The 24955-nt window shown below is 39.1% G+C and overlaps 1 protein-coding gene across 2 annotated transcripts in view; it reads left to right on the plus strand.

Moving 5' to 3' along the window:
- The first annotated feature begins 1998 nt into the window (after positions 1 to 1998).
- The window catches only part of LOC108529117 (SLAIN family member 1), a 65866-nt gene continuing 42909 nt past the window's right edge, over positions 1999 to 24955 (plus strand). Inside the window, exons 1-2 of one of the 2 annotated variants that reach the window (XM_017871219.1) lie at positions 1999 to 2694; positions 22238 to 22377. In XM_017871219.1, the coding sequence (XP_017726708.1) occupies positions 22335 to 22377 (43 nt within the window). In that variant the 5' untranslated portion in view covers positions 1999 to 2694; positions 22238 to 22334. The remainder of the gene's footprint in view (positions 2695 to 22237; positions 22378 to 24955) is intronic. The other variant, XM_017871218.1, reaches the window with a different exon arrangement.

A 24955-nucleotide genomic window follows, 5' to 3' on the forward strand; every position in this document is an offset into this window, starting at 1 on the left:
CTACTGCTTGTTGGATGTATATAGACCATATTGGGTAAATGAACGAGGAGAGGGCTGTCTGTTTCTCTCCTTCTTTAGAGTGTATATAAATTGTGCAGTAAAATGACTGCTTTTCTTTACATGTTAATTCTTGTTGTCTTCACTATTATGTGCCTATTCCCAATTTCTTTCGCTAGTATGGGACCCAGCAGCTCTTTGTTCTCATTGTGTCTGTCGTCTCCCTTTCTTTGTGTTGCAGGGATACTGCTACCCGCATCTGCCACTGAGCATGCGGGAAAAATCCTTCAATAGATTCTTTACTCAGGACTTTCAGTAGTATAACTCCACTTTTCCAGGTTTTGGTAATAACCAAAAAAATCGTAAAGATAGACCGAAACTTGGAAAGGTGATGGGTGATACAGGTGGTTAGGTGGTGGGCTAGCAAGCTGGAATACCGGGAAGGCTAAGGGAGTCATCACACGCATTTATCTAATTTAGGGAAGGTCTCACCAAGCATGTTAAATGCAAAACATCCACCCTGCACACAGAAGCTGGAGATGTAGATTAACAATTGAGAAGATACAAGTGTTTCTGAGCAGGAAGACACAAAACCATATCTAAAACCAATAGATACAATGTATTAGCAGTTCCAGAGAAACGAGGTACATTGTCACAAAGATTGGTATGTAAAGTCCCTAGCAAGGACTTTCACTAGATAGTATATCATCTGAGGATGAGAAACAGTGGTGTAGATTTTTCTCATAATATAATCTCAGGTTTTCCTCTGATTGTGTTAAACACTCAGAATGCTAAGTCAGTATTCTTTGAACACAACTCGATAAATTCTTCTGCTTAAAACCTCTTTTAAAAAAGCAGATTTGCTCATGGTTTCCAAGTGGTAAGAAATAGCAGGTTTGCAGGTGAGATTAAAGGGTGTTGGGTAGAAATCTGAGGTTTTCTGCTTTGCAAGACTGACTTTAATAACTCATACATTATTTAACAGAAGGCGCACTAAACAATTTTACTCATATTTCTCTCCATAACCATTTTTGCCTATTGTACTCACTGCCCGCATCACGAGCTCTTAGAATGGTTCCTGGCACAGAGTAGGTGCTCAAAGATCTTTTGTTTGGAGAATGCGTGAATATATATAACATGAAAAAAAAAAAGTAGTTCTTCTTTTATTGTGGCAAACAATGGTGGTAACAGTTCAAATTTGACTATTTTAGAATAAATACTTAAGTAAACACTTGTCTCCTTAGCAGCTGGCCACTCTACCTCTTAGAGAGAGGGCTTTCTTCTCTTTCTTCTCGGCCTCCTGTCTCCCACCATTTTGTTTCTCTATTACCCATGAGTACATGAGTGGCATCGTCCCAAAGCCTTTCTGTTCCCCCTATCCACTTGTCGATTTTCAGAATAAGAATCCCCAGCCTTTAAGTTTTCTATAGGATTCGTTAGTCAGTGACTATTAAACGCTGTCATGGAGCCTAACAGAGAGCTGGGAAGGAAGCAAACCAGCGGGCCCTAGGTGCATTCCTCGAGGGCCAGCACCTGCAGCTGCTTTTTTGGGAACCCCCTGGCCCCCCGCACCTGGCTCAGAGACCCGCGCAGTTCGCTTTCCCCGCAGCGGCAGGAGGTGCCTGTGGCGGGAAAGTTCAGGCCAGGTCCAATCAGGCACCTGGGATTAGGTAGCAAGGGTGGGTGCGGCTCCCCGGCCCCAACCAGGGCTGCCGGCCCCGCCCCCTGGGTGGGCTTCCCCACGGTTCTCCGCCCCCCTTCGCCCCGCCCCCCTCGCCGCTCTCGCCCGCCACCCCCCGGGCCGCGGCTAAAACCCGGAGCCTGCACGCGACGCCCAGGGGACTGGAGGGACGCACTGAGCATGTGCAGATCAGCTCGGTGGTGCTGCCGCGGCCCGGAGCGAGGGCCGGTGCTGATTCAACCCGCCGCTCGGCCCTCAGCCCGCGCGTGGTCGGCCCCCCAGGCTGGGGCGGCAGGGAAGGAGCCGTAGCCTCCCGTGGCCCGAGGAGGCCGGCGCGGCGGCGCCGCACGTCCCCGGCGGCCCGCGGCCCTCCGGGGCCCACCGATTGATGGCGGAGCAGGTGAAATGTGCCTCGGCGGGGGTCAGCTCTGGAGCGGGCTCCGGGCCGGTGGTGACCGAGCTGAGCGGTGAAGAAGCTGCAGGAGCTGGTGCGCAAGCTGGAGAAGCAGAACGAGCGCTGCGGAAGTCGAGCGGCAAGCGCGGCGCCGCCCGCACCTGCTGCTGCTGCCGCCGCCGCCACCCGCCCGCGCCGCCCCCCGCCGCGGGGCCTGGCCAGCCCATTGGGTCCTCGAGCCCCCCGGCCGGCCACGGTCACCGCGCGGCCTCAGGGGGCCTGGGGCTCGGGTTGGCGCTGGGCGGGGGCGGTGGCGGCCGGGCAGCGGCAGTGGCACGGCGGTGCTCCAGTCCCGGCGTTCCCCGGGCACCTTCCTGCTCCTAGCCCCGCGCCCTCCCTGCTTTGCAGCCTGGCGCAGCCACCCGAGGCGCCCTTCCGTCTACTTCCAAGCCGGCAGCGGGCTTCTTCGCGCGGGGCGGTGGCGGGCCGAGCCGGGGGCGCGGGGACGCGCCGGGGGACGCTGCAGCGCCCGCCCCTTGCCGGCCCCCAAGTGCTGGAACGAGGTGGAACTGCCGGATCTGGAGAGCATAGCCGCCTGCCGGGACGAGGACGACTACACCTGGTACTGCCCTGGCTTCCGCTCCCTCCCCGAGACTGGCTCGGGGCTGCCGGGCAACCGGGGAGCTGGGGCGGGGACGGACCGGGGGGTCCCCTGGCGGCAGCCCGGCGTGACTCCTCGCCGCTCCTGGAGGGGCCCGATCCAGCAAGGTTCGAGCCAGGCGGTGACTTTCCCACGATGAGCTTCCTCCACGAAGGCACGAAACTGGTTTTCTAATCCTCCCCCACCGCACCTGCGGATGAACCGCCCCCCACCCCGCCCCGCCCCCCGCCCACCGCCCGCAACTCTGCTTTGCCTGATTGTTGGGCTCCCAAAAGCTCCTGGTTAGCATTAAGTCGCAAAAATCCATGTCATCTTGTCCTTTTGCTAGCTGGCTGGTCTTTTTCCCCATTGCTTTTCGGAGGGATAACGGGGGATGTAGGGGTTGGCCTCTGTCTGCGACTGTACTGGTCTTTCGTTTTAAACGAACCCGATGGACCAGGATTGCGTGCACTATCCTCCTCCAGGTGGCATCGGAAGCCGCGCAAGTGATGATCTCTCTTTACAGAGAGTTCGTTCTACTGTTTGAATTTTGCCAGTCCGTGTGCCCTTTTGCCGCCTGCATTTTCATTGCAAATCTACTTCAGCAGACTGACTTGTTTTTTAAAATGGGGTGACCCCCCACTGGCTTCCCATAAATAGTGCCAATAAAGAGGACTTTCTTGGAGTGGAATGAACAGGTGAGGACTTTTTTTTTTTTTTTTTTTTTTTTTTTTTTTTTTTTTTTTTAAACCCTAGGCACCAAGGAACTGTCTTTAAGTTTTAAAATTAAACTGTAGAAGAAAAGTGAGATTAGAGAAGCCTTATTTTCTTATTTCTTGGAAACTTTTTAGCTTGGTTATCAGAAAACTTGAGGCTGACAGCAATTATTCAGTTGACATCTGGTTAGCACTGTCTACTTTCCACGAATGGGTAACTTTAGGGGGAGGCATCCAATTCCTTTATGATGAATTTTTTCTTGCTGCTTGCTCATGGGGTAATAGTCATTTCAAGACTGACTTCTTTTGGTTGGTTCCCATTTTCTTTGGTCACCAGATATATAGGATATGTTTCAGATAAGATGGAACTTGGGTTCCTGCAAGGAAAATGAGCAGCATTCACCTCTACATTGCAGAGGCATGAAGAAAGTTTTAGTCCTTCTTTACCTTAGGTCCTTTTTATGTAGGACCCTTTCTGTTTTTGCAAGCTGGGTTTTCATTACTTGCTTTGTGTCTCTGTTGCGTGATTGCATGGAAGGGCTTGGGAAATGGAGATCCTTACTGGCTTCCTATTGGGAAGCTTGCCTTACATTCTATCATGTGAGAGCTCTAACTGTAAAGTGCATTAGTTAATTGGTTTGATTCAAGAATCAAAATATATGGAGCTATAGTAAGACTTTCAGAGGTGTATTCATCATCCACCTTAACACTTTTTGGCAGCTGTGCAGGTAGCTCAAGGTGTAAAAAAAAAACAAACAACTCATCACTCTCTGGAACTTTAAGCCATTCTTTCAAAGCTGCACCCTTATTTCCATAAAGCCCGGGGTGTATTATAATCTCAGTTTCAGCCTGAATGTGGTACTAGAAAATGCTCTCATGATGGTCCTTAGATTTCACTAATAACTCTCAGCCCTTATGCCACTTTCAAATTATTTTAGGTTGATTTAGTCCTTATTTAGCCTTTTCTTATGGTATGTATGTAAACAGTGGAAGGAAACTTGTTTGTATTTTTGATGGGGAGATATATGGGATCAGTTTTATGCTTAAAATATTTGCATTTTAAAATTTATTATGATATTGCTTGTATATTAGATTAGTAATCTATTAATAACTTTTCTTCTTTTGAATGGATTTCTGTCATATGTAGTTAGCATCCTTCTATTGCTAGTATTTTGGTACCTAGGCTTTTTTTTTTATAGTTTAATTTTGTCCGAATAGCATCGAAATAACCAACTTTAACAGAAATCACCTACTTAGTGGTATTAGTATATTAACTCTTCAGATGGTTTGAAGCAAATCAAAGTTGAAGCAGGCTCTATTTCATTCAACAAGTATACAGGTGAATAAATCAAAGCCTTGATGCTTTACAAATGTTTCTAGAGACAAATGGCAGAAAATCTTCCTGAAAACAAGCCTGGGATTAGAATTCCAGGTGGAAAAACAAGGAGGGTTCATTAATCTTAGTGGGATGGACTTAAAAATGTTAAAGTTACCTGATTTACATAATTTTATTTTATTAGTACATTTTATGCATCAAGATTTTTTTTTTTTTGCATTGCAAATCTTTTTGATGAAGACAATATCAACAGGGTTTAATTTTAAAAGTTTAACCCACTTGTTAATGCTTGCAAAGCACTCTGAAGTTCCTTTATCACTGTAGACTATAGTGTCCCTGTCGTGTGGTCCCACAAATAGAGTGCTGTTCATTTGGATTCCCTGATATGTTTGCAGGATGGCAACTTACTTTTATTTCCTGTGTTTATTAAGCAACAACTGGAGTGGGTATGTAGTACCTTATTTTAAAAATATTTAAAACTACAAGTTTTACATGTTCATTGTAAAAAAACTAAAACATAGACGTAGGTATAAGGTCACAAAAATTCTCTTTCTTGTCCCCAATTTATTGGGGACAAGAAATTCACCCTGTTAATACTCAGAATTCACCCTGTTAATACTCTGTAGATCCTTCAAGATAAAAAATATAATTACACAAATCAATATACAAACATATACACATCATTTTTTTTTAACGCTTGCCTTTCATTGAACATACCTTGGACATTTGTGTATTCATGTGACTTCACATCTCCCAATAACAATGGCATCATTATTAGAGTAACAATATTAAGGAACAAGTTACTGTTAACTGTATCACCTACAGTTTTTCATGCATTTTCATTATGATTTCATCCTAATGGGTTAAACAAAATTTATTTGCTTATTTATTCAGAGTAGTACTTCCTGCTAAAATGTCATGTGTTCAGGAAAGTTTACAAATGTAGATTAATCACTGAATATTTTAGCTATTCTTTAAGTATATCTTTTCTAATAAAACCTTAGAATACATTACTTTCCTTTTATTAACAACTTGGACAAAATTTGGGTTAAGAGTTATGTGTATAAGGAAAATCGTGACTAACAGAACCAATCTTTTTATGATAGTTCATTAGTTAATGATTAACCAGGTCTTTGAGATCTTTTTTCTGAATAATTATTTAACCTATAAGGAGTATCTTTAAAAAAAGAAAAAAAAAGCTTTAAAGACAATGGCATGTTATGCTTTCCCTTTTGACAAAAAACTTTGATGAGGCAATATTCTGATTTCTTTGAATATTTATCTTAATTGAATTTTAAGTCTTGAATGTTGCCTTAATACTACNGGTCTTTGAGATCTTTTTTCTGAATAATTATTTAACCTATAAGGAGTATCTTTAAAAAAAGAAAAAAAAAGCTTTAAAGACAATGGCATGTTATGCTTTCCCTTTTGACAAAAAACTTTGATGAGGCAATATTCTGATTTCTTTGAATATTTATCTTAATTGAATTTTAAGTCTTGAATGTTGCCTTAATACTACCTGATTATCCTAGCACAGTACTGCTGGAATTAAGTGTCTCAGAAAGTTAAAGATGATGGCAATTCCAGAACCTGATTTCTTAAGTCCTCTTATGGCCCTATAGTAAAACTCTCATCCTGCTATACTGATTCCTCAGTTATCTTACTAATTTGATAGGCTTAGCTCTCTGGAAGGCCATTGGCTAGAAAGGAAAAGGGAAAAGTCTCAATATCAGAAGCAAATAAAAAGCTCAAAGGGACTAAAATATCCATGCATACATGGGACACAGTGTAATTGGATGCTTTTTCTATCTATGGAAGAAATGTTTTTAAGATTCATATTTGTCCCAATGTCACCAGACTGTGAAGCACCAGAGGACAAACAGAGTAAGTTAGAGTGGTCTGAAGTGGCAATGGGAGCCATTAGCTAACTGCATACTAGATCTTCCTATAACCTGTTTCAGCTCTCTTATTTCAGTGTTGAGGGACAGGAGCTCTGAGGCGAAATGGCTTATGTAAGCTCTTCTAGTTACTGATGGAGTTCAGACTAAAATTCAGATTATTTGTCCAGATTCAGAAGTGTTTACATCAATTGAAATATTTTTTCCCCCAGAGCAAGCTGTGTAACTCACTAGTAAATTTATAAAGTCAATTTAGTGGATTGACCAGCATTTTCAAAAAGTGAAGTGCAGTAGAATAGAAAATCAGAGTTTATCATATCTTATAATACAATGCTTGCTTTGATTAAATGTGTTTCAGTTTTACGGATGTGGAAATATTAAATGTATTTTTGCATTATGGTCAAAGTTAGCAAAACTCTCTACTGTTTGAAAGCAAAATGGAGAAAGCAGGTGGAAAAGCACTGAAGATAGTATAGTACTCTGAAGGGAAGTTAGGTCTTGCACACCTCAACCAGGAAGATGGTTCTATATGAGAAAGTGCCACGATGAAAATAAGCCAGCCAATATAAAATACAGCCATGTAAGAAGGCTTTATTTTAGTAGAATGACAATTAGCAGCACATTGAGACTATATAAACAGGATGTGGCAAGGATTTTAAACTTTCCCAACTGGGAAAGACAGTAGAAAAGTTGTTAATTATAAAAGGAAAAATGGTGACTTGTACAAATTAAGGGAAATTTAATGAATGAGATATTCATCTTCCACATGTAATACCAAGACCCCAGACAGCTGGCTAACATCATTGCCAATTTTTCATCAAAGCTGTTGAACACCTTGTAGTATACATATGGCACAGCTAAATTAGACCATCTAAACTGTTTTTTGCATAATTGATTTTCAGTGAAAAGACCAGAGGGTGCTTCCCTTTCTGACAGTGCTAATTGAAAATGTACAGTGTTTTCTAGGAGCAAATGGAATTGACTGAAGTGTATGACGTGTGTTTGAAATACGTAACTTTTAAATGTTGAAGTGAGGTGCTGAAGTAGTTTAGCTCTAACTGGGTAAGTCAGGGTTGGGGGTGGAGGGAAAGTTTGTTATAGGACAGCTTAGTAAGTAAAGCTTGAACTTCATGTATCTTTTTAAGAGACTGTTGGAACTAAGTGTTGTAGCGGCTATCTAGATTGATCCTAGCAGGTGCCAGTGACTCAAACACTGTTAGAGAGAACTAAAGGTTTGTTGATTGTGCTTATTAGTGTTGATGTTTCAGCTTTCCTTAAAATAAAACTTGCAGTGATTGAAGGCTCTTAAAATTATTTGTCTGAAAATTACCACATATTACTTTTCAGTGGCAGGTCTAAATATATATATATGTGTATATATATATATATACACAGACAAACACACATAAATAAAATATATACTTGTATATATGTATGGCTGTACCATTTGTTGTTTGTACTATCTGCAGAAGGATGACTTTGGAACCAAATATGTTGAGAATAACTGAGACTTTGTTTTCTAGACAATTGTCATACTTCATTGGAAACATTCAGGGTTATCATGGGCTTTGTGTTAATTTTGGTCTCCCAGTGTAGAATGTGATGTGTATGGAAAAGGAGGGGTTCTGTGAGAAGGATAGTAGTTTCTGGTGCGTGTGGTTTGGAAGCAATTGAAGAAAAGTTAAAGAAAATTAGAATGACATTCCAAATAGTAGTTTGAAATGTATATTTCAAACATAATTTGAAGAATTCTGAAAATTTAGATCAGGACTTTTCAGATAGTCTTGCCAGAATTCAATATACCCTTAATGAAACTACTGAAGTTGAAAAAATCTTTATAAGTCACTAGAATGTATGATGCACTAATGATGGCAAGATAGGATATTGTAAATGTTACTTGCATTCTAATGACAATGAATAAAGTGATTTTTTAAATGACTCTTTAGAAGGTTAGAACTATATAGGAGAAATGCAGATTTTTTTGTTTTTTTAAGCCTTGCCTATCTAATTTTGGAGCTGTGTTGTACTCAAGGAGTTTTTAGCCACATGATCTCTATAACTAGTTTTTTGTATTATCCGCAAAAAGATGACTTTAGAACCAAATATATTGAGAATAACCGAGACTTTTTTTTTTCTAGACAATTGTCATACTTCATTGGAAACATTCAGGGTTATTGTGGACTTTTTCTGTCTTTAAATCCCACTCTAGGCCAAGTCATAGAAACACTAGGCTCAAAGCTATCCTGCCCACTGGCATTAAGACAGAAGTGAAAATGATCACTTCTGTCTTAATGCCATACATTTGTATAGCACCTCAACAGTTTTATCAAAATAATATAATAAATAACATGTAAGTGGTTTTCAAAACTCCTTTCGTTAGGCTTGTTACAGGAAGCAGTCCTCTACTCCCTTCTCCTGCTGAGTCCTTCACATAGGCATCACTTTATACTCTTCTAGCGGTTTCTTTTTCCTAAACAGTCTTTATACTTTTATGATCTTAGACATCTGTGGACTTATTATGAAAGATGAAAACTTAGCTCTCTTCCTCTTACCCTCGACTACCATATCCATATTATTTTTCCTTCTCATGATGGTTTTTATGGTTTTTCTTTTATATTTAATGTCTGCATTATGATTATAATTTACTAGCTGAGTCCTGTTAATTGCATATTAAACATGTATTTTCTCTGACCCCTTTGTTCCTCCAACAGTTAGTAATGGCCCTTCTTCTCCCCTCTTCACTTTCTTTAATTAAGTGTCAGAAATTATTTCCCTAAACACACTAAAGGAGCCATAAAATCCCTCATTAAGGTCATACACATTTGGCAATTTGTTAAATCTACTTTTTAAAAAATTTATATTGTAGTGCTATCCCCTCTGAAACTCTTAATCTCATTGCTCTAGTTTTTACTGTTTGCCCCTAGGCTGGATGCATACTGCTATTGCCATGGGAACTCTTTCCGTTTCTTGGCTAAGGTGGATTCCCTTCTTCTTAAGTCCTTTTCCTTTGTATTTCAGTTATTCTTTTAGGTGGCGCAGCCTTCAGTAGCTTTCTGAGAAAGGAGACCTGCATGAGAGGCACACTTTGAGATCCCGCATATTTGAAAATGTCATTGTTCTGCCCTTACATAAGATTCATAGTTGGACTGGCTATAAAAGTCTAAGTTAACCTTTCCCTCATGTTTGAAGGCATTTTTCCATTTTGTTCTAGCTTCTGTTATGTTCTAGTTATTGAGTGTACTGTGTTTGGGTATCTAATCCTTTTTGACTTTTTCTTTTGCTTCCTTTATCTCTAGTATTCTAAAATGTCATGTTGTACCTTGGTATGGGTTATTTTATTTGGTATACTGGACATTTGTGCACACTTTCACTCTAGAATTGCATGGCCTGACTTCCACTCTGGATATTTTCTTGCTTTTTTTTTCTCTCTCTCTCTTCAGAATAACTTTCCAGTTTCTTTCTTTTCTTTCTTTTTTTTCTTTCTTTTTTTTTTTTTTGTAGAACTTGTAACAGACAGATGTAGGTCATTCTATCTGGCTTAATCACTTGATTTTCTTACCTGTCTTATCCCATTGCTAATCTGTCTTTATTTTCTTTTCAGGAGACTTCTTCAACTTGATATTCCAAACTCATTTATTGACTCTTTTGTTTTTGCTATGATAGTCTCATTTCCCAAGGATGAATAAACTGTTTTTTTTTTTTAAATATCCATGTGTATGTGTGTGCTTGTGTGTGTGTTTGTGTGTGTGAATATAGCATTTTCTCTTAGATGATATAAATTATACTTGTCTTGAAATTTTCATCTGTTCCCTGCGTTGTTTTTCTCTTTGGTTCTCTTTACCCCCTCTACTTTTAGTCTCAGTGTTTCATGTAAAAGGAATATTTCACATAGTTGGTGTCATTGGTTGTCTGTTCATACCCAAAGGAGATATTGAAGCCGATCTAAAGCTCTCCATGGATGGAGCTCCTTGGTGCAGTTTACTAGTGATTGGATGGGTAGCCAGCCCACATTCAAGTATCTGTAGGTCTTCTCTTGGATTCATCCTTTTCTCTAGGCATAAACCTTCTATACTTCTAGGAGATGTAAGCAAGGCAGTCATTTCTAGGAATATAAAGAGAGAAATGGGACCAGAATTCTAATGAGTCAGCATGTGGACTTCCATTTAATGTTTGGTTAAGTAAGGTACCTCATTTCTCCTTCAGCTAAGTTTGGTGTGTCTGAAGTCAGGGCTTCTCTGGATCAGCTTATTCACATAGCAGTCTCTGGTCTCAGGTTAAGATGAAGAGCCGGGGGTAGGACTGGCTGTATGGAAGGGGATTTGGGATTCCAGTTGCCCCTAGGTAGACGTTCAACTGGATTCACTGCTTTTAGTGTGATGATCATCCCTACCTTCTATGAAATGCAGAGTGGAAATGAGATATAGTACCAGACGATAGGAATTGGACTATGGAGTATGAAAGAGAAATCTCCGTAAGTGAACATGGCATAGTGGGTCACTTAGAAACTGAATGTGCCTGTAGAAATGAGCAGCTTTTGAATATGGTGTGAGGCTATGTGGACAAAGGAAATATTTGTATCACATAGACCCTAAGTAATTGAAGACACCTTACTGTGGTGTTCTCCTACAAACACAAAAAGGATTCTATCAAAAAAAAGTGAATGGGAGTATCTGGAGTCCAGGGTCAAGCTGGTTGGAGGAAGCTTCCTAGCAGCAGAAGAGATCAGCAGTTCTCCCATAGGATACTGGAGGAAACAGGCAGAGCAGTGCTTTAGGTAGCAGCTTCAGTTGGTAGCTGAGAGGGATTTAAAAACAACAGGCACAAGCTCAGACGGAAACATGAATTTTCCCAGCAGAAGTTGACAGACACCTCATACAGGAGAGCTCTGGCTTGGCATCTGGCAGATACCCCTCTGGAACAAAGCTTCCAGAGGAAAGAACAGGCAGCAATCTTTGCTGTTCTGCAGCTGCTGCTGTTGATACCCAGGCATACAGAGTCTGGAGTGGACCTCAGGAAAGCCCCAGCAGACCTGTAGCAGAGGGGCCTGACTGTTAGAAGGAAAACTAACAAACAGAAAGAAATGGCGTCAACATCAACAAAAAGGACGTCCACACAGAAACCCCATCCAAAGGTCACCAATATCAAAGACCAAACGTAGATAAATCCATGAAGATGAGGAATAAATAGTGCAAAAGGGCTGAAAATTCCAAAAATCAGAACACCTCTTCTCCTCCAAAGGATCACAACTTCTCGTCAGCAAGGGAACAAAACTGGACAGTGAATGAATTTGATGAATTGTTAGAAATAGACTTCAGAAGGTGGGTAGTAACAAACTCCTCTGAGCTAAAGGAGCATTTCCTAACACAATGCAAGGAAGCTAAATACCTTGATAAAAGATTGGAGGAATTGCTAACTAGAACAACCAGTTCAGGGAAGAACATAAATGACCTGATGGAGCTGATAAACACAACACAGGAACTTCGTGAAGCATACATAAGTATCAGTAGCCAACTCAGTCAAGCGGAAGAAAGTATATCAGAGATTGAAGATCACCTTAATGAAATAAAGCATGAAGATAATATTAGAGAAAAATGAATGAAAAGGAATTAATAAAGCCTCCAAGAAATATGGGACTATGTGAAAAGACCAAACTTACATTTGATTGGTGTACCTAAAAGTGACTGGGAGAATGGAACCAAGTTGGAAAACACTCTTCAGGATATTATCCAGAAGACCTTTACCAACCTAGCAAGACAGGCCAACATTCAAATGTAGGAAATACAGGGAACACCACAAAGATACTCCTCGAGAAGAGCAACCCCAAGACATATAATCATCAGATTCACCAAGGTGGAAATGAGGGAAAGAATGTTAAGGGCAGCTGAAGAGGGGTTACCCGCAAAGGGAAGCCTGTCAGACTAGCACCGGATCTCTCTGCAGAAACCCTAGAAGCCAGAAAAAAGTGAAGGCCAATATTCAGCATTCTTAAAGAAAAGAATTTTCAACCCAGAATTTCATATCCAGTCAAACTAAGCTTCAAAAGTGAAGGAGAAATAAAATCCTTTACAGACAAGCTAATGCTGAGAGATTTTGTCACCAGCAGGCCTGCCTTACAAGAGCTCCTGAAGAAAGCGCTAAAATGTTGTTGTTGTTGTTGCTGTTGTTTTTGAGACAGAGTCTCGCTCTGTCACCCAGGCTGGAGTGCAATGGTACCATCTCAGTTCACTGCAGTCTCTGCTTCCCAGGTTCAAGTGATTCTCCTGTCTTTGCCTCCTGAGTAGTTGGGATTACAGGCGCCCACTACCACGCCTGGGTAATTTTTGTATTTTTAGTAGAGGTGGGGTTTTGCCATGTTGGTCAGGCTGCTCTTGAACTCCTGACCTCAGGTGATCCACCAGCATCGGCCTCCCAAAGTGCTGGGATTACAGGTGTGAGCCACCACACCTGGTCTTGGAAGCAGTAAATATGGAAAGGAAAAACCGGTACCAGCCACTGCAAAAACATACCAAATTGTAAAGACCATCAACACTATGAAGAAACTGCGTCAACTAATAGGCAAAATAACCAGCTGGCATCATAATGACAGGATCAAATTCACACAGAACAATACCTTAAATGTAAATGGGATAAATGCCCCAATTAAAAGACACAGACTGGCAAATTGGATAAAGAGTCAAGACCCATTGGTGTGCTGTATTCAGGAGACCCATCTCACATGCAAAGACACACATAGGCTCAAAATAAAGGGATGGAGGAATATTTACCAAGCAAATGGAANCAACGAGACAGAAAATTATAAGGATATTCAGGACTTGAACTTAGCTCTGGATCAAGTGGGCCTGATAGATATCTACACAGCTTTCCACCCCAAATCAACAGAATATACTTTATTTTCAGTGCCATGTCACACTCATTCTAAAATTGACCACATAATTGGAAGTAAAATTCAGCAAAGGCAAAAGAGTGGAAATCATAACAAACAATCTCTCAGACCACAGTGCATCAAATTAGAACTCAGGGTTAAGAAACTCACTGAAAACCGCGCAATTGCATGGAAACTAAACAACCTGCTCCTGAATGACTGCTGGGTAAACAATGAAATTAAGGCAGAAATAAATAAGTTCTTTAAACCAATGAGAACAAAGACACAATGTACCAGAATCTATTGGACACAGCTAAAGCAGTGTTCAGAGGGAAATTTATAGCACGAAATGCCCACCAGAGAAAGCAGGAAAGATCTAACATCAACACCCTAATATCACAATTAAAAGAACTAGAGAAGCAAGAGCAAACAAATTCAAAAGCCAGCAGAAGACAAGAAATAACTAAGTTAGAACAGAACTGAAGGAAATAGAGACACGAAAAACCCTTCAAAAAATCAATGAATCCAGGATCTGGGTTTTTGAAAAGATTAACAAAATAGACCACTAGCCAGACTGTTAAAGAAGAGAAGAATCAAACAGACACAATAAAAAATGATAAAGGGGATATCACCACTGATCCCACAGAAATACAAACTACCATCAGGGAATACTATAAATACCTCTACGGAAGTAAACTAGAAAATCTAGAAGAAATGAATAAATTCCTGGACACATACACCCTCCCAAGACTAAACCAGGAAGAAGTCGAGTCCCTGAATAGATCAATAACAAGTTCTGAAATTGAGGCAGTAATTAATAGCCTACTAACCAAAAAAAGCCCAGGAACAGATGGATTCAGAGCCAAATTCTACCAGAGGTACAAAGAGGAGCTGGTACCATTTCTTCTGAAACTATTCCAAACAATAGAAAGACTGGGGCTCCTCCCTAACTCATTTTATGAGGCCAGCATCATCCTGATACCAAAACCTGGCAGAGACACAACAAAAAAAAGAAATCTTTAGGCCATTATACCTGATGAACATCGATGTGAAAATCCTCAGTAAAATACTGGCAAATTGAATCCAGCAGCACATCAAAAAGCTTATCCACCGTGATCAAATCGGCTTCATCCCTGGGATGCAAGGCTGGTTCAACATATGCAGATCAATAAATGTAATCCATCACATAAACAGAACCAATGACAAAACCACATAATTACCTTAATAGATACAGAAAAAGCCTTTGATAAAATTCATCACCCCTTCATGCTAAAAACTCTCAATAAATTAGGTACTGATGGAATGTATCTCAAAATAATAAGAGCTATTTATGACAAACCCACAGCCAATATCATACTGAATTGGCAAAAGCTGTAAGCATTCCCTTTGAAAACTAGCACAAGACCAAGATGCCCTCTCTCACCACTCCTATTCAACATAGTATCGGAAGTTCTGGCCAGGGCAATCAGGCAACAGAAAGAAAGAAACGGTATTCAGATAGGAAGAGAGGAAGTCAAATTGTCTCTGTTTGCAGATGACATGATTGTATATTGAGAAAACCCCATCATCTCAGCCCCAAATCTTAAGCTGATGAGCAACTTTAGCAAAGTCTCAGGATATAAAATCAATGTGCAATAATCGCAAGTATTTCTATATGCTAGTAATAGACAGCCAAATCATGAGTGAACTCCCATTCACAATTGCTACAAAGAGAATAAAATACCTAGAAATACAAGAGATGTGAAAGACCTTTTCAAGGAGAACTGCAAACCACTGCTCAAGGAAATCAGAGAGGACACAAACAAATGGAAGAACATTCCATGTTCATGGATAGGAAGAATCAATATCAAAATGGCCATACTGTCCAAAGTAATGTATAGATTAAATGCTATCCCCATCAAGCTACCATTGACTTTCTTCACAGAATTAGAAAAAACTACTTTAAATTTCATATGGAACCGAAAAAGAGCCCATATAGCCCAGACAATCCTAAGCAAAAATAACAAAGCTGGAGGCATCATGCCACCTGACTTCAAACTATACCACAAGGCTACAGTAACTAAAACAGCATGGTACTGGTACCAAAACAGATATATAGACCAATGGAACAGAACAGAGGCCTCAGAAATAATCCACACATTTACAACCATCTGGTCTTTGACAAATCTGACAAATACAAGTAATGGGGAAAGGATTCCCTATTTAATAAATAGTGCTGGGAAAACTGGCTAACCATATACAGAAAACTGAAACGACCCCTTCCTTACACCTTATACAAAAATTAACTCAAGATGGATTACAGATAGATTAAAGATTTAAATGTAAGACCTGAAACCATAAATAGCCTAAAAGAAAACCTGGACAATACCATTCAGGACATAGGCATGGGCAAAGACTTCATAAGTAAAACACCAAAAGCAATGGCAGCAAAACCCAAAACTGACAAATGGGATCTAATTAAAGAGCTTAGGCAGCCTACTGAATGGGAGAAAATTTTTGCAATCTATCCACCTGACAAAGGGCTAATATTCAGAATCTACGAGGAACTTTAACCAATTTACAAGAAAAAAAAACCCCATCAAAAAGTGGGCGAAGGATATGAACAGACACTTCTCAAAAGAAGATATTTATGTGGCCAAGAAACATGAAAAAAAGCTCATCATCACTGGTCATTAGAGAAATGCAAACCAAAACCACAAGGAGATACCATCTCACACCAGTTAGAATGGTGATCATTAAAAAGTCAGGAAACAACAGATGCTGGAGAGGATGTGGAGAAATAGGAAGGCTTTTACACTGTTGGTGGAAGTGTAAATTAGCTCAACCATTGTAGAAGTCAGTGTGGTGATTCCTCAGGGATCTAGAATCAGAAATACCATTTGACCCAGTAATCCCATTACTGGGGATGTACCCAAAGGATTATGAATTATTCTACTATAGATATACATGCACATGTACGTTTATTGTGGCACTGTTCACAACAGTGAAGACTTGGAACCAACCCAAATGCCCATCAATGATAGACTGGATAAAGAAAAAGTGGCACATATACGCCATGGAATACTATGCAGCCGTAAAAAAAGGATGAGTTCATGTCCTTTGCAGGGACATGGATGAAGCTGAAAACCATCATTCTCAGCAAACTAACACAGGAACAGAAAACCAAACACTGCTTGTTCTCACTCATAAGTAGGAGTTGAACAATGAGAAGACATGGACAGGGAGGGGAACATCACACACCGGGGCCTGTCAAGGGGTTGGGGCTAGGGGAGGGATAGCATTAGGAGAAATACCTAATGTAGACAACAGGTGATGGGTGCAGCAAACCACTATGGCACGTGTATACCTATGTAACAAATCCTGCACGTTCTGCACATATATCCCAGAACTTAAAGTATAGTAATAAAAAAAAAAATAAGGAAAATTGGTGAAAAAAGTATTGAGGTAGGGAAACTCCACAGTTGACTAACTAGTGGCTTATTTCTGTCGAGGCTGTGGTGTTAATGGCTTTTACATACATAGTAGATGGCAGTTATGAGTTTCTCATCTTAAGAACATTGAGGGCTGCTCATGGTAGCTCATGCCTGTAATCCCAACACCTTGAGAGGCTGAAGCAGGAAGATCGCTTGAGCCCAGGATTTTGAGACTAGCCTGGACAACATAGGAAGACCCCATCTCTACAAAAAAACTTAAAAAATAAAATAGCTGGGTGTGGTGGTGCATGCCTGTGGTCCTAGCAACCCAGGAGACTGAGGTGGGAGGATTACTTGAGCTCAGAAGGTCAAAGTTGCAGTGAAGTGTGTTTGTCCCACTGCACTCCAGCCTGGGTGACAGAGCAAGACCATGTCTCAAAACAAAACAAACAAAACCACAAAACAATGATTCTTTATCTTGTGACTTTTAAAAAACTGCTTTATTGGAATATAATTGATATGTAAACTGCACTTAAAATGTACAATTTGATAGACTTTAACATGTATATATGCCCAGGAAATCATGACCACAGTTAATGTGTAGTGAACAGATTTTGACACTTGAGGTTTCCTGTGGCCCCTTGTTTTCCTTATTCTTTCCCTACTGATCCTTGCTACTTCCAACCCAGGCAACCCCTGATCTGTTTTCTGTCAGTTTAGATTAGTCACCCTGACTGGAGTTCAGTGGCTCAATCTCGGCTCACTGCAACCTCTGCCTCTTGGGTTCAAATGGTTCTCTTGCCTCAGCCTCCTAAGTAGCTGGGATTACAGGTGCATGCCACCACGTGCAGCTAATTTTCATATTTTAGTAGAGATGGGATTTCACCCTGTTGGCCAGGATGGTCTCGATCTCCTGACCTCGTGATCTGCCCGCCTTGGTCTCTAAAATTGCTGGGATTACAGGCATGGTACATTTTTTATAATTTTATATCAATAAAGTCACAGAATATGTACTCTTCTATTTGTTTGTTTTGGCTTCTTTCAAGCTAGATAGTTATTTTGAAATTTGTGTTATTACATGAATCAGTAGTTCATTTTATTGTGGGAGCTGTTAGATTTCATCATTGTAACCATGGCTTGTTTATCCAGTCATCTTTTGATGAGCACTTGGGTTGCTTTTAGTTATGACAAATAAAACTGCTGTGGGCATTTATGTTTAAGTCTTCATATGAACATGCTTTCATTTCAGAGAGTAGGTGCAGGTTAACTTTTAAGAAGCTGCCAAACTCTTTTCCAAAGTGGTTTCACCATTTTCATTTCCATCACCAGTGTATGAAGTTTTCAGTGGCACCAAATCTTCTTTAACACTTGCTATGGCTAGTATTTTCATTTTAGCCATTCTAATAGGTATGTGGTAGTATCTCATTGTGGTTTTAGCTATTTTCCTAATGACTAATGATGAACATCTTTTCATATAGCTGTTTGCCGTTAATAGGTCTTCTTTGGTGAAATGTGTAATCGAACCTTTTGTCTATTTTAAAATTGAATTGTTTACTATTTGTAGTTTCATGTTTTCTGCATAAAAGTTCTTTGGTAGAGAGATGATTTGCAAATATGTCTTTCCCAATTTGTGGTTTATCACTCATTGTTTTAGCAATGTCTTTCAAAAGAAAAGTTTTAATTTTGATAAAGTCCAATTGATATTTTTTTCTTTTATGGATCATATTTTCAGCCTTATAAATTGTATCTAAGAAGTATTTGCCAACTCAAGGACACAAATACTTTTACTTTTGGTTTCTTATAAAAGTGTTATAGTTTCAAGTTTTACGTTTGTCTGTGCTGTATTTTGAGTTAGTGTTGGATATTGTTTGTACTGTGGATCAAAGGTTTTTTTTTTTTTTTTTTTTCCCACATATAAAACCCCATTTTTTTCCAGCACCATTTATTTAAAAGACTATCCTTTAAATTGTATTTTACTAAAAATCCTCCATATATGTGTGGTTTCATTTCCAGGCTATTTTTTTGCACTGATCCGTTTATTTTTATGCTACACTAAACTGTTTTCATTATTGTCATGAGCTTCAGTCAGTGGTATAGCTCTCCATTTCTTTTTTAACATTTGTTTGGCTATTCTAAGATCTTTGCATTTCCATATGAATTTTAGATCATCTACATTTCTACAAAAAACGCCTGCTGGAATTTCAATTGAGATTTTGCAAATTATGTGGACCAATTTAAGGAGAATTGACATCTTAATATTTAGTTTTCTTAGGAAAATGGCATGTCTCTCCAGTTATGTCCTCTTTAATTCTCAGAATGTTTTGTAGTCTTCAGCGTTCAGGTCCTACACATCTTTTGTCAGGTTTATCCTTAAGCATCTTATGGTTTTTTTTTAAAAAATGCTATCGTAAATGAAAAGTGAAATTTTAAAAATATGAATTTGTTTGTTGTTAATATATATAAATGTACGATTGACTTTCCTGCATCAATCTAGTATCTTATAATCTTGCTACTAAACTCACTTATGCTATTATCATTTTTGTAGATTCTTCAGATTTTTTTTACATAGATGATCGTGTCATCTGTGAATAAAGACAGATTTACTTCTTTCTTTCCAATGTAAATGTTTTTAATATATTGCCTGATTGCACTGGCTAGGATCTTCAGCAGAGTGTTCAATAGAAGTGATGAGAGCCAATGTCTGTGTCTGTTTTCTGGTATCACAGGCAAAGCATTCAGCCTTTTACTTCACTATGCTGTTTTTGTAGATGCCTTCAATCAGGTTGAGGATGTTTCTTTCTGTTTCTGATTTGATGAGAATTTTTATCAGGAGTGGATGTCAAATGCTTTTTTTTTTCTATTGATATTATATACTTTTTCTATTTTAGTTAATCTGGTAAGTTATATTGATGCTTGAATTTGTACTGACTTTTTATTTCTGATATAAACCCCACTTATTAATGGTGAAGTATGCTAATGGTGAAGTTAGACTCAATTTACTGAAATATTTAGACTTTTTACATCTGTGTTCATGTGTGATACTGGCTGTTAGTTTCTTAATTTGTAGTGTCTGATTTTGGTATCAGGGTAAAACTGCCCTAATAGGATGTGTTAGGATGTATTCCCTCTTCTTCTGTTTTTTTGGAAGAGTTTGTGAAGAACTGATGTTTTCTTTAAATATTTGGTAGAGTTTAGCAGGAAAGTCTTCTGGTCCCAGACTTTTCTTTGTGAGTAGTTTTTTATTTTTATTTTTAATTACTTTTCTAGCTATTTACTTTAACTCATTTGTATGCCCATGTTTAAGGTGCATTTCCCGTAGGAAGCATATAATTGAGTCTTTTGTGACACTCCCCCCTCCCTTTAAATATAAGGAAAAACTTGCCCGCAAGTCCATCAGATGATTTTCCCTCAGTTTCTTTTGGCTAGGATTGTATGTGGGGCTTGGGCCTAAACCAGTCATAGGCAAAGGGGAACAATGAAAATACCGTGATTGGCTTAGCCCAGTGCCTTTCAAGATGTAGTCTCCAGACCAGTAATATTAGCTTTACCTGGAAACTTCTTAGAAATCCAGATTCTTTGACCCTATGCATCAAATTTAAGGGATGTGGTTTAGCAATTTGTCTTAACAAGATGTTTAAGTAATTTTGAGACATGAGACATTGAGAATAACTGGCCTAGACTAGCCTATACTTGTGAGCAGGGAGAAGTAGCCTGTACCCGACAGTTTAGGGTATGTTCCTAGGAAGTGGAAGGGATTATTACCTACATAGGTAAGTGATAATCTTGCCATAGTAGGACTGAGGTGGGGCCCAATAATATGAATTTTTAACTGATGTACTCTTGATGGAGTCACGACTGTGCAACACACTCTAAGGAAAAAAAATCATATATTGGACTTACAATTAAATCCATTGAGATCTATATTTTAGAGTCCTCATCTGTAACTGGAGTGAGCAAACTGTCACAAGAGCAAATCAGAGCTGTTGCATGTTTTGTATGGTGGGTAAGATATGTTTTCATATTTTTAAATGATGAAAAAAAATAAAAAGAATGGAAAACTATGGGAAATTCAACTTTCAGTGTCTATAAATCAATTTTAAAGGAACATAGCCATGTTTATTCGCTTACATATTGTCTAGGATGCCTTTGGACTGGAATGGCAGCGCTGAGTAGTTGTGACAAAAATCATGTGGCTTACAAAGCCTGAAATATTTACTTGCTGGCCCTTTACAGAAAACGTTTGGCAATCCCTGGTCTATAAGAATAATTTACCAAAGAATAGTGCATTCCCCAACCAGCTTGGATAACTGATAGATTAATAGGTGAACGTTTTGTCTAGAACAGTAAAAGTATGAATAATGAAGTATGTTATTTCAAGAATATGTGCATATTAGAATTGTGGTAGCTTTGTTGGAAGGAAGATTACTTTAGATTTATAATTAATGTAAGCTTATAATAGTGAGGTGTCATGTATTAGAGCCAGCAGTTTCAGGGAGGTAATTCACCCTTCCCTCTTTTTTAGTTAACTCTTGCTTATTCCTCAAGATAAACCTTTTCGTGTAGCCCTATCACTGAAAATATTCTAAAATCTACATTAATATGACATATTATTGAGAGAAGCTTTTTTATAACCTGCAGTGCTTCTGGGTAGTTATTTTGCATACTACCCATTACTGTGTAATGGTGTAGGTGCTAAAAGTGAACTCTTCCTAAAACATATCTTTTAAAGCTCTTTGTTTGGCTTTAATGAAAAAGAAGCGTATACCAAGGTTAGTATAGATTTGAGACAGGAGAAATATGTGATTATGTAAGGGTTCAAAGAATCAACTGACTGGCTTTTACGGGTATTTAGACTTATTTTTAAAAAATACACAAGATTTGCCTTATCATATCATGTTTCCCTTCATTAGCCCAAGTTTACAAAAGATTCTGTTGCCAAAGAGAAAGATGAAAATGTTTATTTCTTGACATGTCAGTAGAGATAGTAAGATCATGATAGTGCCTTTTTAGGGCTAGTTTAGTCAAAAAAAAAGGAAAAGCCCTTGATCTCTGATGCTGAAACACACAGTTAGGGGGAAAAATTGTTAGACCTTTTTTTGGAAGTTCTTCTCACCAGGCTACAGGAAGTGTCATCTTCTATTTGGGGATATTTGCCTGTTAAAAACTATTTCTGATACTTTGAAGTGATCAAATATGAGTTGTGTTTCTATGGAAATTGTTAAATACATGTTGCTTTCCCCAGAGAGAGGTACTCTCTGTGTACCTAAATCATACCTATAATGTAGATTTCTTTTTTTAAGGTTATACGTTGGCTCTTCAAAGACGTTCACCTCATCAGAGAAATCCCTGACTCCTTTGCAATGGTGTAGACATGTCCTAGATAACCCAACTCCTGAGATGGAAGCAGCAAGACGTTCCCTGTGCTTTAGACTGGAGCAAGGTAATTGTGAATGTGTGTATTTACATTCTCCAACTCTTGTCACTCTCTGTGCTACTTTTGTTGCTGGTTTTGTAATAAACATTTCAATTGAAAATTCTTACCCTGAGGTGCAGCTGTTGCATGCAATTAGCTTCACATGTATTACACATCAAGCTTTCTCAATGTAGGATGTGTTTAGTTTTGTGCTTATTTTTAGCCATATTTTTAGTTTGCTTTGGTTTATATTGCAGTGTAGGAACACACATTTTATTTTATTTTATTTTATTTTTCTGTTTGCAAATACACCAGTCAATAAAATGGTCAGTTTTCAGTGCTCTGGGGTCAGTAACAAGGTTGTATGGCTGGCTTCTAAGGCAGAAAACAGGGTTTCCTGGGGATCTGAGTACTGACCTTATTGAATGCCTTTAACATTTAGTTGGATGTATAACTGGAAGTGCTAACCTTTAAAAACTAAGAAATCTTCATATTACCTGTAACATTAATTAACTTATGGAGCCTAACAGAAGTTTAAATTTTAAAAAAGGGCAGTTGGAAAAGCAACAAAAATAAGTGAGTGGTACCTTGCTGTTTGATGCAGGGAACTACTTGAAGCTGTAATTATGTAGGCTTTTGACTTGTCTGTTAACCTCTGGGCATCTGTTTCATCCTCTGGGAACACTGTTTCTATTCCATAGACCACCTGCATCCAGATCATACATGAGCTTGAAAGTACAGATTCCAGAGCCTCCAGATTGAAGAATCATATTGTCTGAGGGTAGGGTTGGGGAGTCTGCATTGACAGGTTCACCAGTGTGATTCTCATGTACACTGATACTTGAGAACACTGCCCATGAAGCCCTTCGAGGATAACGAATAACATATTTGGACATAAGAAAAAGTATAATAGATAATGATTCTAGATCTCTTAATTCTGTAACATTCATTACCTTTACATTCTTGACATCCTTCATCTTATTCAGTCTAACTGAACTCAGCTTTAGAGGTGAGAAACACTCAGTTTAGAGAAGTTCGCAGTGTTACAAGGCAGAATGATACTCGGGGATGGAGTCAAAGCCAGGGTCTCTCTGACACCAGAGACTCCATACTTAACCAGTATTCTGTACTGCCGTATTGGCATGGTCATAAGTAAATATCAACAGAAATCTGTTTTAAATAGTTGGAAGGTGGGATGAAATAGTGTATTTTATTAACATTTTAAGTAAAATGAAACGGGTGGCTTAATAATGCAAAGTTGAAGAGCAGTGTAGGGACAAAGGCATGTTAGGGTTAAAACTTTGGTGATAGATGCTTATCTAACAGAGCAACCATCTCAGAGTTGGGGGCTCTAGTATTCATTCTGTTCCCATTTACCTCAGTGATCTAAGAAAACTGATACGGTTTGGCTCTGTGTTCCCAGCCAAATCTCATCTCCATTTGTAATCCTTATATATAGAGGGAAGCACCTGGTGGAAGGTGACTGGATCATGGGGGCACTTTCCCCCATGCTGTTCTCAAGATAGGGAGTTCTCGTGAGAGCTGATGGTATTAAGTGTGGCACTTCCTCACTCTTTCACTTTCTCCCTCTCCTGCCACCATGTAAGGACGTGCCTTGCTTCCCCTTTACCTTCTGCCGTAATTGCAACTTTCCTGAGGCCTCCCCAGCCATGTGGAACTGGGAATCAATTAAGCCTCCTTTCTTTATAAATTACCCAGTCTCAGGTAGTATCTTTATAGCAGTGTGAGAACAGACTAATACACAAACCATTAAATCCCTTTGTACTTAACTCTTTGAAGAGTTATATCGACCATTCCTAAGTCTCCTTACTTAATCCTTGACTCAGTGACTTACATCTATATTTTAATATAAGAATTTGGCTCAATAATTTGAAGTAAAATTCAAATTGAATTCAGAATTACAGCCCTTTATGTCAGGGGTCAACAAACTCTTTTTGAAAGAAGACAGTTAATATTTTAGATTTTGTGGGCTACATAATCTCTGTCATGACTGTTCAACTTAGCCATGCCCAGAAAACAATTATCCATGCAGAAATTAATGAATGAAGATGTGTTCCAATATAACTTTATTTACAGGCACTGACATTTGAATTTTGTGTGGTTTTTCACATGTCACAAAATGTATATGTTTTTCCCAAATATTAAAAAAAAAAACAACCTTTCTTAGCTGGTGAATGATTACAAAAGCAGGAGTGGGCTGGATTTGGGGTACCTTTGGCCTTCCCCACCCCAGCCTTACGTCGTTTGCACACTAGATAGATTTACATATAAGGTTAGATTTTTTTTTCTAAAAATAGAAGAGAAACTTAAGTATAAATAATCCTAATTGGTGGTTGCTGTTGAGATATTAGACTAAGTGCTTCGTTATCCGATTTTCCTTTCACTGTTGTGGAGCTCAGGCAGAATCATGAGGTCATGAGGATGTGAACTGCATACTGCAGTTTTGTTCATGATGTAATTTATTTAAACGTCCTGTAAAAGCTTAGAGAACGAGTTTTTCAAAACCAAAATTAGTCTTTTACTTAATTTGTATATAAACTCAAAACTTCTTTTGCTGTGAGACTAAATGTTTTTATTCCAGAGA

The sequence above is a fragment of the Rhinopithecus bieti genome, unplaced genomic scaffold (assembly GCF_001698545.2).
Source record: "Rhinopithecus bieti isolate Rb0 unplaced genomic scaffold, ASM169854v2 scaffold_4981, whole genome shotgun sequence".
Lineage (NCBI taxonomy): Eukaryota > Metazoa > Chordata > Mammalia > Primates > Cercopithecidae > Rhinopithecus > Rhinopithecus bieti.